Below are 12131 nucleotides of genomic sequence, written 5' to 3'. Positions count from 1 at the left end.
AAAATGAGTAATATCCAGGAGCATATGGGGAGGGAAAGTAAACTGGAGTGGGAATAAAGTTTGAACGAGAGGGCATGGAGGTTATGGTGTGAGCATAGGGTTGTCCACCAGATTGCACGTGTTTAACAGAGTTCCCAGCACCAGTGGACTTCGAGCCATTCTCAATCAACGATTCAGACCCAGACACGCCAGTGTAGTCTATATCAAAACGATGATAACACTTTTTGGACCACATGTCTAAACCGGCCACACAACTGGCATTGAGGACGATTATTATTACGCCCTCGACCTCTACCACAATAGGAGTTCGACTAACCACGAGATAAATGACCCTGTGATGACCCAGTATTAGCATCCTGAGTTCCACAAGAATCAATTTCAGCAACATCACATTCCCGAGAGTGAAGAACAAGATTTGCAGAAATGCCTTCACTCAAGAACACCTTCTGTCGAGCCTCGCAGTCTAACAACATTTCAGTAAGAACATCAAGAGAAAAGTTTTCCCGTGCCTCAATTGCAATAATGGATTCAAACTCCATTGTAAGGCCAGCTAACACAACATTAACATGTTCTTGCTCAGTAACCACACTACCAGAAGCATTCAGCAGATCACAAATAGACTTGACCTTAGCAAGATATTCCCTAATCGTCAAACCAGTTTTTCGTTGGGAATGAAGATTATACCGGAGAGAAGAAATCTTGGCGCTGGAGCGAGCACCAAATAAACGAGATATAGTATTCTAGATTGACATCGATGTTGTAAGTCCAGTCAAGTGAGGCAGAACCTCTGTACTCACAAATAGTTAACAGCCAGGAAGCAAGCAGTTTATCTTGCTGGTGATGAACTGCAAATACTGGATTATCTTCAAGCTGGCCATATGCATTAGTAATGAACTCATCTGGTGCAACAGAACCGACCAAGATGAACCTCAGTAACCCATAGCCGTCAATTATCAAAGCCACTTGATGCTTCTAAAAAAGATAGGTGGATTCAGTGAGTTTCACAGTATCATGCTTTGGTATGTGTTGAATGCCAAACATACCTCGAGAAGTTCCCGGACTCAGGGAAGAAGCATTCACATACACATCCTGGGGATCAACCGTCAAGTCTACCATGACGCCAAGAATCACAGACGATAAGAACTTAAACTCGTGCAGCTACTGAAATGAGGAAGAAACAGAGGAAGAAGCACACCCAGATATTAGCAAAAAGATACCATGATAAGATAGCAGTTGAGCTATCTAAGAAAACAATAAATGAACTGAAATCTTTGTAATTCTTTATTAACAAGAAGCTGATCTCTCTTGAGTTAGAGAGCAGTTATTTATACAAGCAAGAAGAGAAGTAACTGTTGTAGAATAAAGTATTAACAGCTCTCAACAACTTAACCGTTTGTAACAACAATCTTAATAAACTATTCTAGAACTCAAGCATAAGCACGTGTTGATAACACTAACATTCACCCTGCTTTATTAACTTCTTCAACACTTGCTTCAACTTGAGCAACGAACTTCTTGACTTCAATACCATCTATGTTAATCTTAAATTACATAGGGGAGCACAAGCACTCTCAACTCACAATGTAGAAGAACATGCCTCCTGCTGAATGGTGCCCCGTGAGGAAACACGAGGAGTGAGCCATGGATGAGTCATCTATGTCGATCATAACTAGCGCCACCACCCTCAACCCACGGTGCAGAAGAACATGGCTCCTGCTGAAGGGTCTCCATGAGGAAACATGAGAAGCGAGCCACGAATGAGTCGTCTATGTCGACCGTAACTTACGAAAGGGAGCACTGCCACTCTCAACCCGCGGTGCAGGAGAACATGGCTCTGCTGTGGGACTGGTATTCAAGTCAACTTAATAAGTAAATAATAAAGGAAGACGTAGACATTTTGTAATATATTGGAGTGGTGATTTCGTAGTAATTGCGAGAGATCATATATGATTGAAGTTTTATCAAAATTGTATGGTTGCAAGTTTTATCTTTTCTAGTCAACAAAATACCGAACCCACTAACTTCAACTACTCATGGTCACGAGGTTCTTCTTCCTTTAATCAAACAAATTTGCAGGTCAGTTTACCTATTTTTTTCTTCTCTCTTTTCTCATCCATTTATTATACGTGACTTGCTAAGCTATGTGTTTGATTTCTATGTTTGTGATAGGTTTGAATGGATTAATCTTTATCGTTGCCCAAGTTTACTATCTGTTTTGAATGTTGAATCATCATAATCTTATTTCATGGGTTTATTTTCTTTTATTTTTAATTATTCTCATAAATAAATAATTTCAAATATTCTTCGGCAAATAGAATTAAATACTATTGTATCGTATTTATTATGTTGTTTTTGCATTTGTTAAACATAAATAGTTGCATATGAAATCCAAAATCATGTTAATCAATTGAATATCAAAATTAAGCTAAAGGAGAAAGAAATACTAATAATAAAAAAAGGGGGAGATGGCAACACTTCCACAGGCAAAGCTTTGTCTTTCTTTCCGCCTGAAGTAGCGGATGAGGGAGGATGATCACTTGCTTTTAGCAGACACCTGAAAAGTAGCCGATAAGCAATACAAAAGTTCCAAAACCTCTTTTTTTTTTTTAGCACAGAACAAATTATCAAAGGTCTTTTATTGTCTTCCCAGGAAGTATTTGATGAATAACCCCAGAGATTATGTCTTAATTCTCAATTCCTCATTGATTATTTTTTTCAATATGCATAATGAAGGATATTATTTTCTTTTATTCAGATGGTAATTGATGCTTTACAAACAAAGTATTTTGTGAGGCAGGATTCTTCTGAATCACCCAGTAAACTTTTGTAGAATCATGCTTCGCATTTCGGCCGAAATGCACCATTCTGTTCCTAAGGAAAGTGGGTCAAGCTTGACTGAGCTACGAAAGGAAGTAGGGGCAGCAAAAGAGATACATTTAACGGATGATAAAAATAATGTGTCTGAGTTGCCAAAATGTCCAAACTGCTCTTCACTGATTGCGTTGTATTTGCAAGGGAATTATGAGCTGACGGCTATTCCTCCCCTATTCTTTCAGCGCATGGCCCTTCTCCAAGTATTGGATTTGTCTCGTACTAGCATCAAATCTTTGCCAAAATCTCTCCCCAAGTTGGTTGCACTAAAAAAACTCTTGTTACAAAGTTGTGATCTCTTCATGGAACTATCACCTCAAGTTGGGAAACTCAAAAATCTTGAGGAGATTGATCTTGATGATACTCAGATCATCAATTTACCTAGAGAGACTGGAAAACTACTCAAGTTAAGAAAGTTGAAAGTATCATTCTATCATTTATCTGGAAAAAAGAAGCCGATGTCAAACATTTTGATTCACCCTGAGACGATATCAAATCTCTCACAACTTGCTGAGTTAAGCATTGATGTCAATCCTGCAGACAAGAGGTGGGATGATTCTGTGGAGGCTGTTGTGAAGGAAGTATGCAACTCAAAAGCATTGAAAATTCTTAGCTTGTACCTTCCGGAATTCCAGCTTTTAGATAATGCATCATTGACATATCCTTCCTTGTCATGCTTTAGGTTTACTGTTGGTAATCATAAAAGGAGAATCATATCTCGTGTACCTCATGAACTTGAAGCAGAATTCAGAAGTTGGGACAAATGCTTGAAGTTTGTGAATGGCAAAAACATCCCGGTTGAAATAAAAGGGGTACTGAAATATTCCACTTCATTTTTCTTGGACCACCATGCAACCGCTGTGACACTATCTGAATTTGGAATCGAGAATATGAAGGGGCTAAAATTTTGCTTGCTGGCAGAATGTAATGAAATGGAAACACTTATTGATGGAGATATGCATTATGAAAGAAATGAAGATGATCAATCTGAATCTGACTCTGGTTCTGTAGAATGTGTGCTTGAGTTCCTAGAGCATTTGAGCATTTATTACATGGAGAATTTACGGAGTATTTGGAGAGGACCAAATCGTTTTGGAATGTCCAAGTTGAAATTCCTAGCATTGCACACATGCCCCCAGCTGACAAAAATTTTCTGTTATACTTTGCTTGAAAATTTTGTCAACTTGGAGGAGATAATTCTTGAGGACTGTCCCCTAGTCACAAGCCTTGTAAGTCATTCATCCGTCAAGCCAATGATGTCGGATAAAATATTTCTTCCAAGTTTGAAAAGATTGCTTCTTCTTTACCTTCCTGAACTGGTCAGCATTTCGAATGGCCTATTGATAGCACCAAAGTTAGAAAGCATAGGCTGTTACAATTGCCCGAAGCTTACAAGTATATCAAAAATGGAATTGTCAAGCAAAAATTTGAAGATAATCAAAGGAGAATGTCAATGGTGGGAGGATATGAATTGGAGTGCAACGGAGTGGGGAAATCAACCAGATTATCTGATGCATATCTTTTGCCCTATCGATAATGAGAAAGATGTGATGACACAATTGGTAGAAGATGTACATCTACTTAAAGCAACCATACACAATGAAGGCCAACAACTACGTAATATATCTTTTCGTCTTTCCCCCCTTTTCATTCATCATGTAATTTATTAACATATATGTGTGAGATCTATTTATTGAGTACTTGAACCCTTTACTGGGTCAGTTGTGTAGTTTTTTATCATCACAAGAAAAGCTGGCATGCCTGGCTACAAAAGGTACAAACTGCAAAAGTAGAAAACAAAGATACTCGGAATAGACTAAGCTCTGAAAACGTCCTTTATCATACAAATGTAGTCACTCCAAGCAACTGGCACAATAACTGAGATCAAAGCCTTAACTTCCAGTTTTTTCCTTGCCCCAGCAAATTCTATGGTACAAACACAGTCACTTCGTTCTCTCTGTAAACCAAAGAAAAACTTGAATTCCTAACTTTCTGTGTGAAATCACAAGCAAAAACATGTTATCACTGGATTCCTCAACATAGACGAGTATGCACGTGAGCAGGTGGTGTGCTCCAATAAAATCTTCTTTTAGTTGGCAGTCTATCTGAGCATCTATAACTGTACAATTATTGTATTCCTTGCAAATATGTTATTAAACATACTCTATGTTAAATTGTCAATAACTTTCTCATGCTTGTGCCTAACAGCTTCCTAGGTATTATAAGAAAATGCACTAGGATCTCCCCATGTATATATATTATGGCCGAATTAGTATGAGAAATTTCACCCTCATTAGAAAAGGCCTGTTAATGATTGATGAGAAGTGATGATTTTAACATTGTTCATTTGAACATTGGTAGGTGATGAAAAGTTGATTGAAGTTTCACCACAAGATCATAAAAGTCAGTGCTTGGGTAATTTTTCTTCGCGACTCCTATGAATCATCTCTTTGATTTTTAGTTTCTTTAACTCCTTTAGGCAATTGTTGTTAATAACCGTTAGATTAACGGGAACATATGTGGCAGAGTCTCCTTCAGCATGTGTACTTCCATCCAATCTATTATCAAGGACTTCCCATGTAAGTATATATTAATTCACAAGCAACCAAAAACAACATATATAGTATTTTTGTTGTTTTATCCAGGGTTTCACTGTCATGAATGTCTGTATTTCGATTGGAAGTAACTGATCTCTTTAAACCATGAAATTAAAAAAACTTAGGCTCTATAGATTTCCATTTGATATGTATTGTTGGGTAAATTTTCTCAAGATGACATGGGATATCATCACCTAATCAGCCACATAAAGTTAAGGCCGTTCCTTAACAATGTTAAAAATTTAACTCTAATCAACATTTTATGATGGTAAAGGATTTAACCGAGTTTTTAAACAATCCTTGTATTGAAGAGCATGATAAGTCAAAATGTATTTAATTTGGGTCAAATCTTATTGTCAGCCTTGATTTTCTATTACCATTTCTCTGAAATTGTTCAAATTCAGGCACCTGAACAAGGAGGAATCTATACATCAGAGAGGAACAAGAGTCCCGCAGATGATTATTGTGATGCGGCTTCAAAAGTTTTTGAAGCAGACGCTGATGAAGATGAACCAAAGGCCAAAAGATGGTCAGTTCAGCATTACACTTAATGTAATTTTGAAGTAGGAATTTTGTTCTCTATTGCTACTTGGTACTATATAAGCGTTTTTATCTAACAGTAGTGGCCTTTACTTCCTTAAACCAGAACGGTTGCTTTGGTGTGTTTACCGACTCCATTCCTTTCGATATAAAATGCCTTCAAATTTCTTTCAGTTTATTCACCAAGGATGAAATTAAACTAGTGGATTGCAAAAGGAAAGGTTGTATGAAAGAGACAATATTAAGGCAGTGGTTTTACATTTTTCAGGAACTGTTCTGGGACTGAAAAAACCAATATCATAAGTTCTGCAAGCGAACTCATGAGAGGGAATAGAGCTGAAAACCAAATCAGAAGTAAGGTATTTGATGATGGTTATATATGGAGGAAATATGGAAAGAAATTGGTCAAGGGTAATTCCTTTCCAAGGTGATTACTTCACCTAACCTATTAATCTTCAGGAAGTTGCTAAGCAGTTTTGTTGATTTTATTATACCTTTCTCCATGTCTTTTTGCGCTTTGTATAGGTCATACTACAAATGCTTGTCAACGGGTTGTCCAGTGAAGAAGCGTGTTGAGCGAGACTCCCAAGATACAAGCTTTTTTATCACCACCTACCGAGGGATACATAACCATCTACAGAGGGATGTCAGGGGGTTTCATAAGCTGCAGTCTCAACCTTGCAATGATCATAGGGCCAATAATGTCGAAGATGCTGCTGAGGCATCCAAGACTGTTAGCCCTGCAAGAGGTGGACAGACAGTAACCTTCCTTGATCGTCATATTGTCAGTTTTATACATATTGGAGAGTAATGATGTTCATTGAACCCTGAATTTTACATTCATAGGAATGATTTTATCCTTTCTATTCCGATGTTTAATACTTGCGACACAAAAAAATAGAGGTGTGAAGTTTACAACAATTTTTGCAATCTAATACATGATTTCTTTAGAGTGTATTTATAAATGCTTAGTGAGAAATTGAATATAAATATGGAAAAGAAAGAGAATAAAATGAATCATATCAGTAATTTTATCATAGAAACTTTAGTGGTGGAAATATGCACTCAACCGTTCTATTTGTCTTCTCAGCTTGCACTAGAAATTATATTTCAAATACATTACATTTAATAGCAGTTAGGAAATGACTAAAAGATAAAAGATTGTTTGAGAAGATTTTTTATTAAAGCCTGGTTCATTTACATTCGCAGGATATGAAGATGTATTTGAAGCTTCAATACTAGATCAAGAAGGACATCCAGGTAATTATTTATCCTCAACCTTAATGTTTACAAATTTTTGCTGTCAGCTAACTCCTAACTACAGATTAAGAAACGGAGATATCTCTGAGTAATGAATATTTCTTGTAATATAAATTCTCCCATGTCATATCATGATAAAAGTCTTGCATGCACCTGATTTGTCTAACAGCTTGATGGTCCAATCCATGTACGGTATTGACACTTACTAGATTTATTCATCTTTATTTTTCTGTTCATTTGGGAAACCAATATGCTCCTATTGATGCATTGCTGATTTGGAGAATATGCAGTTATTCCCGAAGCTTTAGTACGCGACGAATCCCAAAAATCAGGTAATGTTGTTCAGTTTGAGCCTTTGAGAAGATGAATTATAGCATTTCTTTGTTTAATCCATATTCAGGTTATTGTTTTATTTAACCAGAATTCTGATTTTTTGGTTGTTTTTTATTTTTTGGCCAGTAACCATTTCTTGTCTAGCTAATATTGTATACTTTTTATCCTTTCGGGTAATACAAATTATCTATTCCCATTAAGTCATACATTCATACAAAAACTTAATGTTTTATGTTTAATGGAGAAATGAATCCTTAAAGCCACGTTCGACAAAATGGTGAGATTAGCCGCGTGAGACTGAAATTAATGTTGTTAGGAAATTAGTGGTGTGATTAAAAGGAGCCCAGATTAATAACAACATTGGCTTCAGAGTTAATCCGTAACATATACATATGTTAAGTGAATTCTCTAGAAAAGATATGCTTGTTAACTGTTAATGATGATGAAAATTACTTGTGCATACATGAATTTGCAGAAGATGCAAATATACTTGAAGTTCTTTACCACATAATGGTTACTTTTGCACCCTTATTTGTCGTCCTAAAATGGGTCATCCCTTTTCATTGTCAGATGTCACAGCGGAAAGGACGAGGGAAAATGCTATAAATATAATTCCATCTACTTTGCCTGCCGTGACTCCTCTTGGTCCTGGGTTAATGAGACCAGCTAAGCTTCAAGATCACCCTGTTCTGATGGACAACTCCAATGTAAGTACATATTAACCTGTAAGTTATTTTTGGTTTGAACGAGTTGACAAAGTAAGCTTTCGAGACGAGTACAATGTGTTGATCACCTATCATGTTCGTGTGATATTTCATTTTCATTAGTAATTTTTTTGAACTCAGTTTTTAACAAACTCACATTCAGAAAAATGTTTTGAATCTCCCTTGTTTGTGTAGCATTTCAGTTACTGGTCCAGCCTGATCAAGAAGCATTAGTTGCATTATCCATTTTAAAGCCTCCTGTCGACATTAACCTGTTTTTAAAACCAAATCATTTAATTTTTGTTCATCTTATCGATTTTTATTATGTGTAGCTTAGATTATTGGCATGACAAGTCTTGTTTTTTTTCTTTTGTTTGGGGGGGGGGGTTGTACAGGTTTCCCCATCTCCTACTACAGGAGATTGTGCAGTGCAGTCTTTGGATCAGAAAAACAATGCAGGCGATGACCAGCAAACTATCAGTCAGGAAGACAATAACTCCACATTAGTCTGTCCCATGCCCCAACCTAGCCCCTCTAATTCTTGGTCAATGATACCTCAACTTCCTGCAACAACGCTTCCAACTGTATGTATATATATATATGTATATATATATCTTTAATTTGTATGTAATCGATCTCGTTTATCCTCTTAGCCTGGTTTGCATTTATTAACATTTGATGGGATTTATTCAAATTGCAGATGCGATTACAAACACAGAGTTTTGAACAACTTGCCAAACAAAACCAATGTAAGCCCTTTTTTTGTCATTAAGTCAGGCAAACTTTTCCATTCAACAATATGATGAAGCTTTAGAATGTCCAACAATTTTGTTCTTTGATCAGTATTAATGAATTTCTTGGAAGATCTTATACAAACTGATTTGGTATTGAAGCTTATGAGAAACATTACCCACCAATGCTGGGTGATGAAGTTTGGCGTCTGGAAAAGATTGGTAAGGATGGATTGTTCCATAAAAATCTAGCCTCTATGGGCGTTAACACAGTGCAAGACTTCTTGAAAATGTTGATCGTCCATCCTGGCAAGCTTAGAAGGGTAAGAATTTGCAACCACTTGACTAACTTGGAATAACATACAGGCCAATTTAGTGTTTGCTTTTCTTAAATATAATCATAAATAACTTGCTTGTAAATCATGTTGAACAGATATTTGGCGTTCGAATGTCTGAGAAAATGTGGAATGTCACAATCAAGCACGCCAAAACTTGTGTTATGGGAAACAAACATTATGTTTTTCAAGGCTCGGATTACAGAATCATGTTAAACCCCATTTGCCAACTAATCAAGGCAGAGATTAATGGCAGTATATATCCTACTCACAAACAAAGTGATGTTGACAGAGTATGTGTCATAAAAAGCTAAATAAGTTATTTATGTATTTTGGGTCGTAAATGTCTATCAGTCTAATATTTCCTTGAATTGTGAACCTGGCATTTGCAATTGCAGGCATATCTTAAAGATTTGGTGAGACAAGCATATGTAAATTGGTCTTCCTTGGAAGAGATAGAAGGAATTTCCAATGAAATTGGCAATCTCATACAAGGTAATTCCCTTTCTAAAGGAACTTGCATGATATTAAACTTGAGCTTTCTTGTGGTGGGGCCTTTTAGTAACTTTTTACATGAAACTTTATACAGGAGATCATGTGGTGGACCAGTATCCCGATCATTCACAAATCATGGTGAGATCATTTCAACACAACGCTTATCTGATCTATACACAACCTCTTACCAACTTCAATCTGTTTTTTAAAAACGGAAATATTTGATATTTGTTTGTCTTATTGAATTTTACTATGTGTAGCTTACGTTATCTGCATGACTCGTCTTTTTTTTATTTTTTGTCACATTTGTAGGTTTGGCCATCTACAGCAACAGGAGATTGTGTGTTGCCGTCATTGAATCAGAAAAGCAATCCAGACAATGACCAGAAAGCTATCAGTGAGCAAGACGATAATTCTGCCCGGGTCTGTCATCCGCCGCCACCTTCCTCCTCTGCTCCTTCATCAATGATATCTCAACTTTCTGCAACCGCGCTTCCTCCTGTATGTAATATATCTTTAATTGTAGATAGTCAATCTCGTTTATCCTCGTATCCTGGTTGGCCTTCGTCGTCGATTGATTGGATTTATTCGAGTTTCAGGTGCGATTACAAGCACAGAGTTTTGAAGAACTTGCCGAACAAAATCAAAGCAAGGGTAATTTACAATCTCAACCATGTTGCTGCAAACAGGACCCTGGTGGCCCAGCTAAGAAGTCAGTTGAGAGGTCACTAGATTGGCAGACAACAGAGGTTATCCATAGAGCTTCCCATAACCATCCCAAGTCACAGCCTACTAAAACTTCGTCACTATCTGCATTTTCTCGCATACTTCGGGCTTTCAATCATCTTACCATCAAAATCCCTGATAAGTCCTTTGTCACGTATGAAGGTGGGAAAATGGATGATGATGGTTCGGTTCTTTTTATATCAGTAGCGGATGAAGAAAAACTTCAAAGTACAATGATTAAAAATTTTTATGAGCTATCTGATAGATGTAAAGTAACCCTTGGTGTAAATGTTCAGAAGGCCAAAAAAAGGTTAGTTGAAACTTGGAGCACATTCTAACAATATTATAAAGTTGCATCTAAGATTCACAAAGAATGGTCTTAAAATTGGGTGTTGTTTGCTCTTATTTTTCTGTCATGATCTCAGGAACCCTGCAAAAACAACCGTGTTCAAGTTATCTGCCACCGCTTCTAGTTTCAGGGAGATGGTACAAAGTTTCACTGGGATGCGTAATGAAGCACCAGAAGAAATAAGAACAGAAATAGCAAGGAAGAAAGCATGGTATGCAAACCTGAAAGAAATCAGTGGCAAGGATATACATTGTATAAAGCAGAATGTAGATGGACTGAATGAAGCCGATGGGATCGAGTTGATTGAGAATCATTCAAGCTGATCATCCAGTCATACCCTGCCACCTGAAAGGATTATCCTGAGCCACGATGGTACTAGAAATAGAACTACACACTTTAATACTAATAACATGAAAAATAATGTATGCCTGCCAAACATACATGAGTAGTTTTTGTTTTATCTATGTTCTGAATGTATACTTCAATAATTTATAAATAAATAGAACTAATAAAATTGTTATACACACATGCATACATACATACTTACAAAAGTATATACATACATGCATTCCTACAAATTTATACGTATGGTGCATATTTAGATACATGCATATGTCAGGAAATAAACCAAGTACAAGTAATTTCCCTATAACCAGATTAGTGAGAATGCGAAATAAAAGCGGAAAAATAATACCCGAAATTTGATAACGGAGTTCAGCCAATTTGTGCTTACGTCTCCGGACTGCTGCAGATCTTTTACTAAGAGAAAATTTACAGGTGTTTACACAACACACTTGAGAGAGAACTAGAAGATTTTGGGATGATTTTGAAGCTAAATGAGCTATGGTATTTATAGTTGAAACTTAGGACTAAACTTGTAATTAACCCTATAAAAAAATACCCCTTAGCAGCCCCTTAGCAGCCCATGTTTTTTTTTTAATTAAGCAGCCGCCGGCTGCTAAATTTTCTTTGACCAACAATCTCCCACTTGAAGACTGATTTCAATCTGTCTTCACACCTCGATCAATGCAGCATCATTTCTGGTCTTTTATTCTAGCATGCCAACTGAAGCTGAACACAACTTCAGTTTTTCTGTGGTCACCGTCTTTGTTAACATATCTGCCGGATTTTTAGCTCCACTGATCTTTTCAAGTTTCAAAATCCTATCTTCCAGAAGAGACCGGATAAAA

General features: G+C 36.7%; 1 protein-coding gene across 1 annotated transcript; it reads left to right on the top strand.

The window, feature by feature from the left end:
• The first annotated feature begins 1968 nt into the window (after positions 1-1968).
• LOC120155060 lies at positions 1969-11455 on the top strand. Its single transcript, XM_039166641.1, has 19 exons — positions 1969-2076; positions 2756-4488; positions 5233-5286; positions 5398-5450; positions 5873-5997; positions 6277-6435; positions 6534-6757; positions 7218-7268; positions 7559-7600; positions 8172-8308; positions 8701-8889; positions 9006-9054; positions 9199-9359; positions 9470-9664; positions 9770-9866; positions 9961-10004; positions 10179-10367; positions 10466-10902; positions 11018-11455. Exons 2-19 carry the CDS (start codon positions 2835-2837, stop codon positions 11262-11264), a joined length of 4107 nt encoding a protein of 1368 aa, XP_039022572.1. The 5' UTR covers positions 1969-2076; positions 2756-2834; the 3' UTR covers positions 11265-11455.
• The last annotated feature ends 676 nt before the right edge of the window (positions 11456-12131 follow it).

This window comes from Hibiscus syriacus, unplaced genomic scaffold (genome assembly GCF_006381635.1).
Source record: "Hibiscus syriacus cultivar Baekdansim isolate YM2019G1 unplaced genomic scaffold, ASM638163v2 tig00111161_pilon, whole genome shotgun sequence".
Classification (NCBI taxonomy): domain Eukaryota; kingdom Viridiplantae; phylum Streptophyta; class Magnoliopsida; order Malvales; family Malvaceae; genus Hibiscus; species Hibiscus syriacus.
Note: the sequence above shows the minus strand (reverse complement) of the source record. Positions and strands in the feature narration are given on the sequence as shown.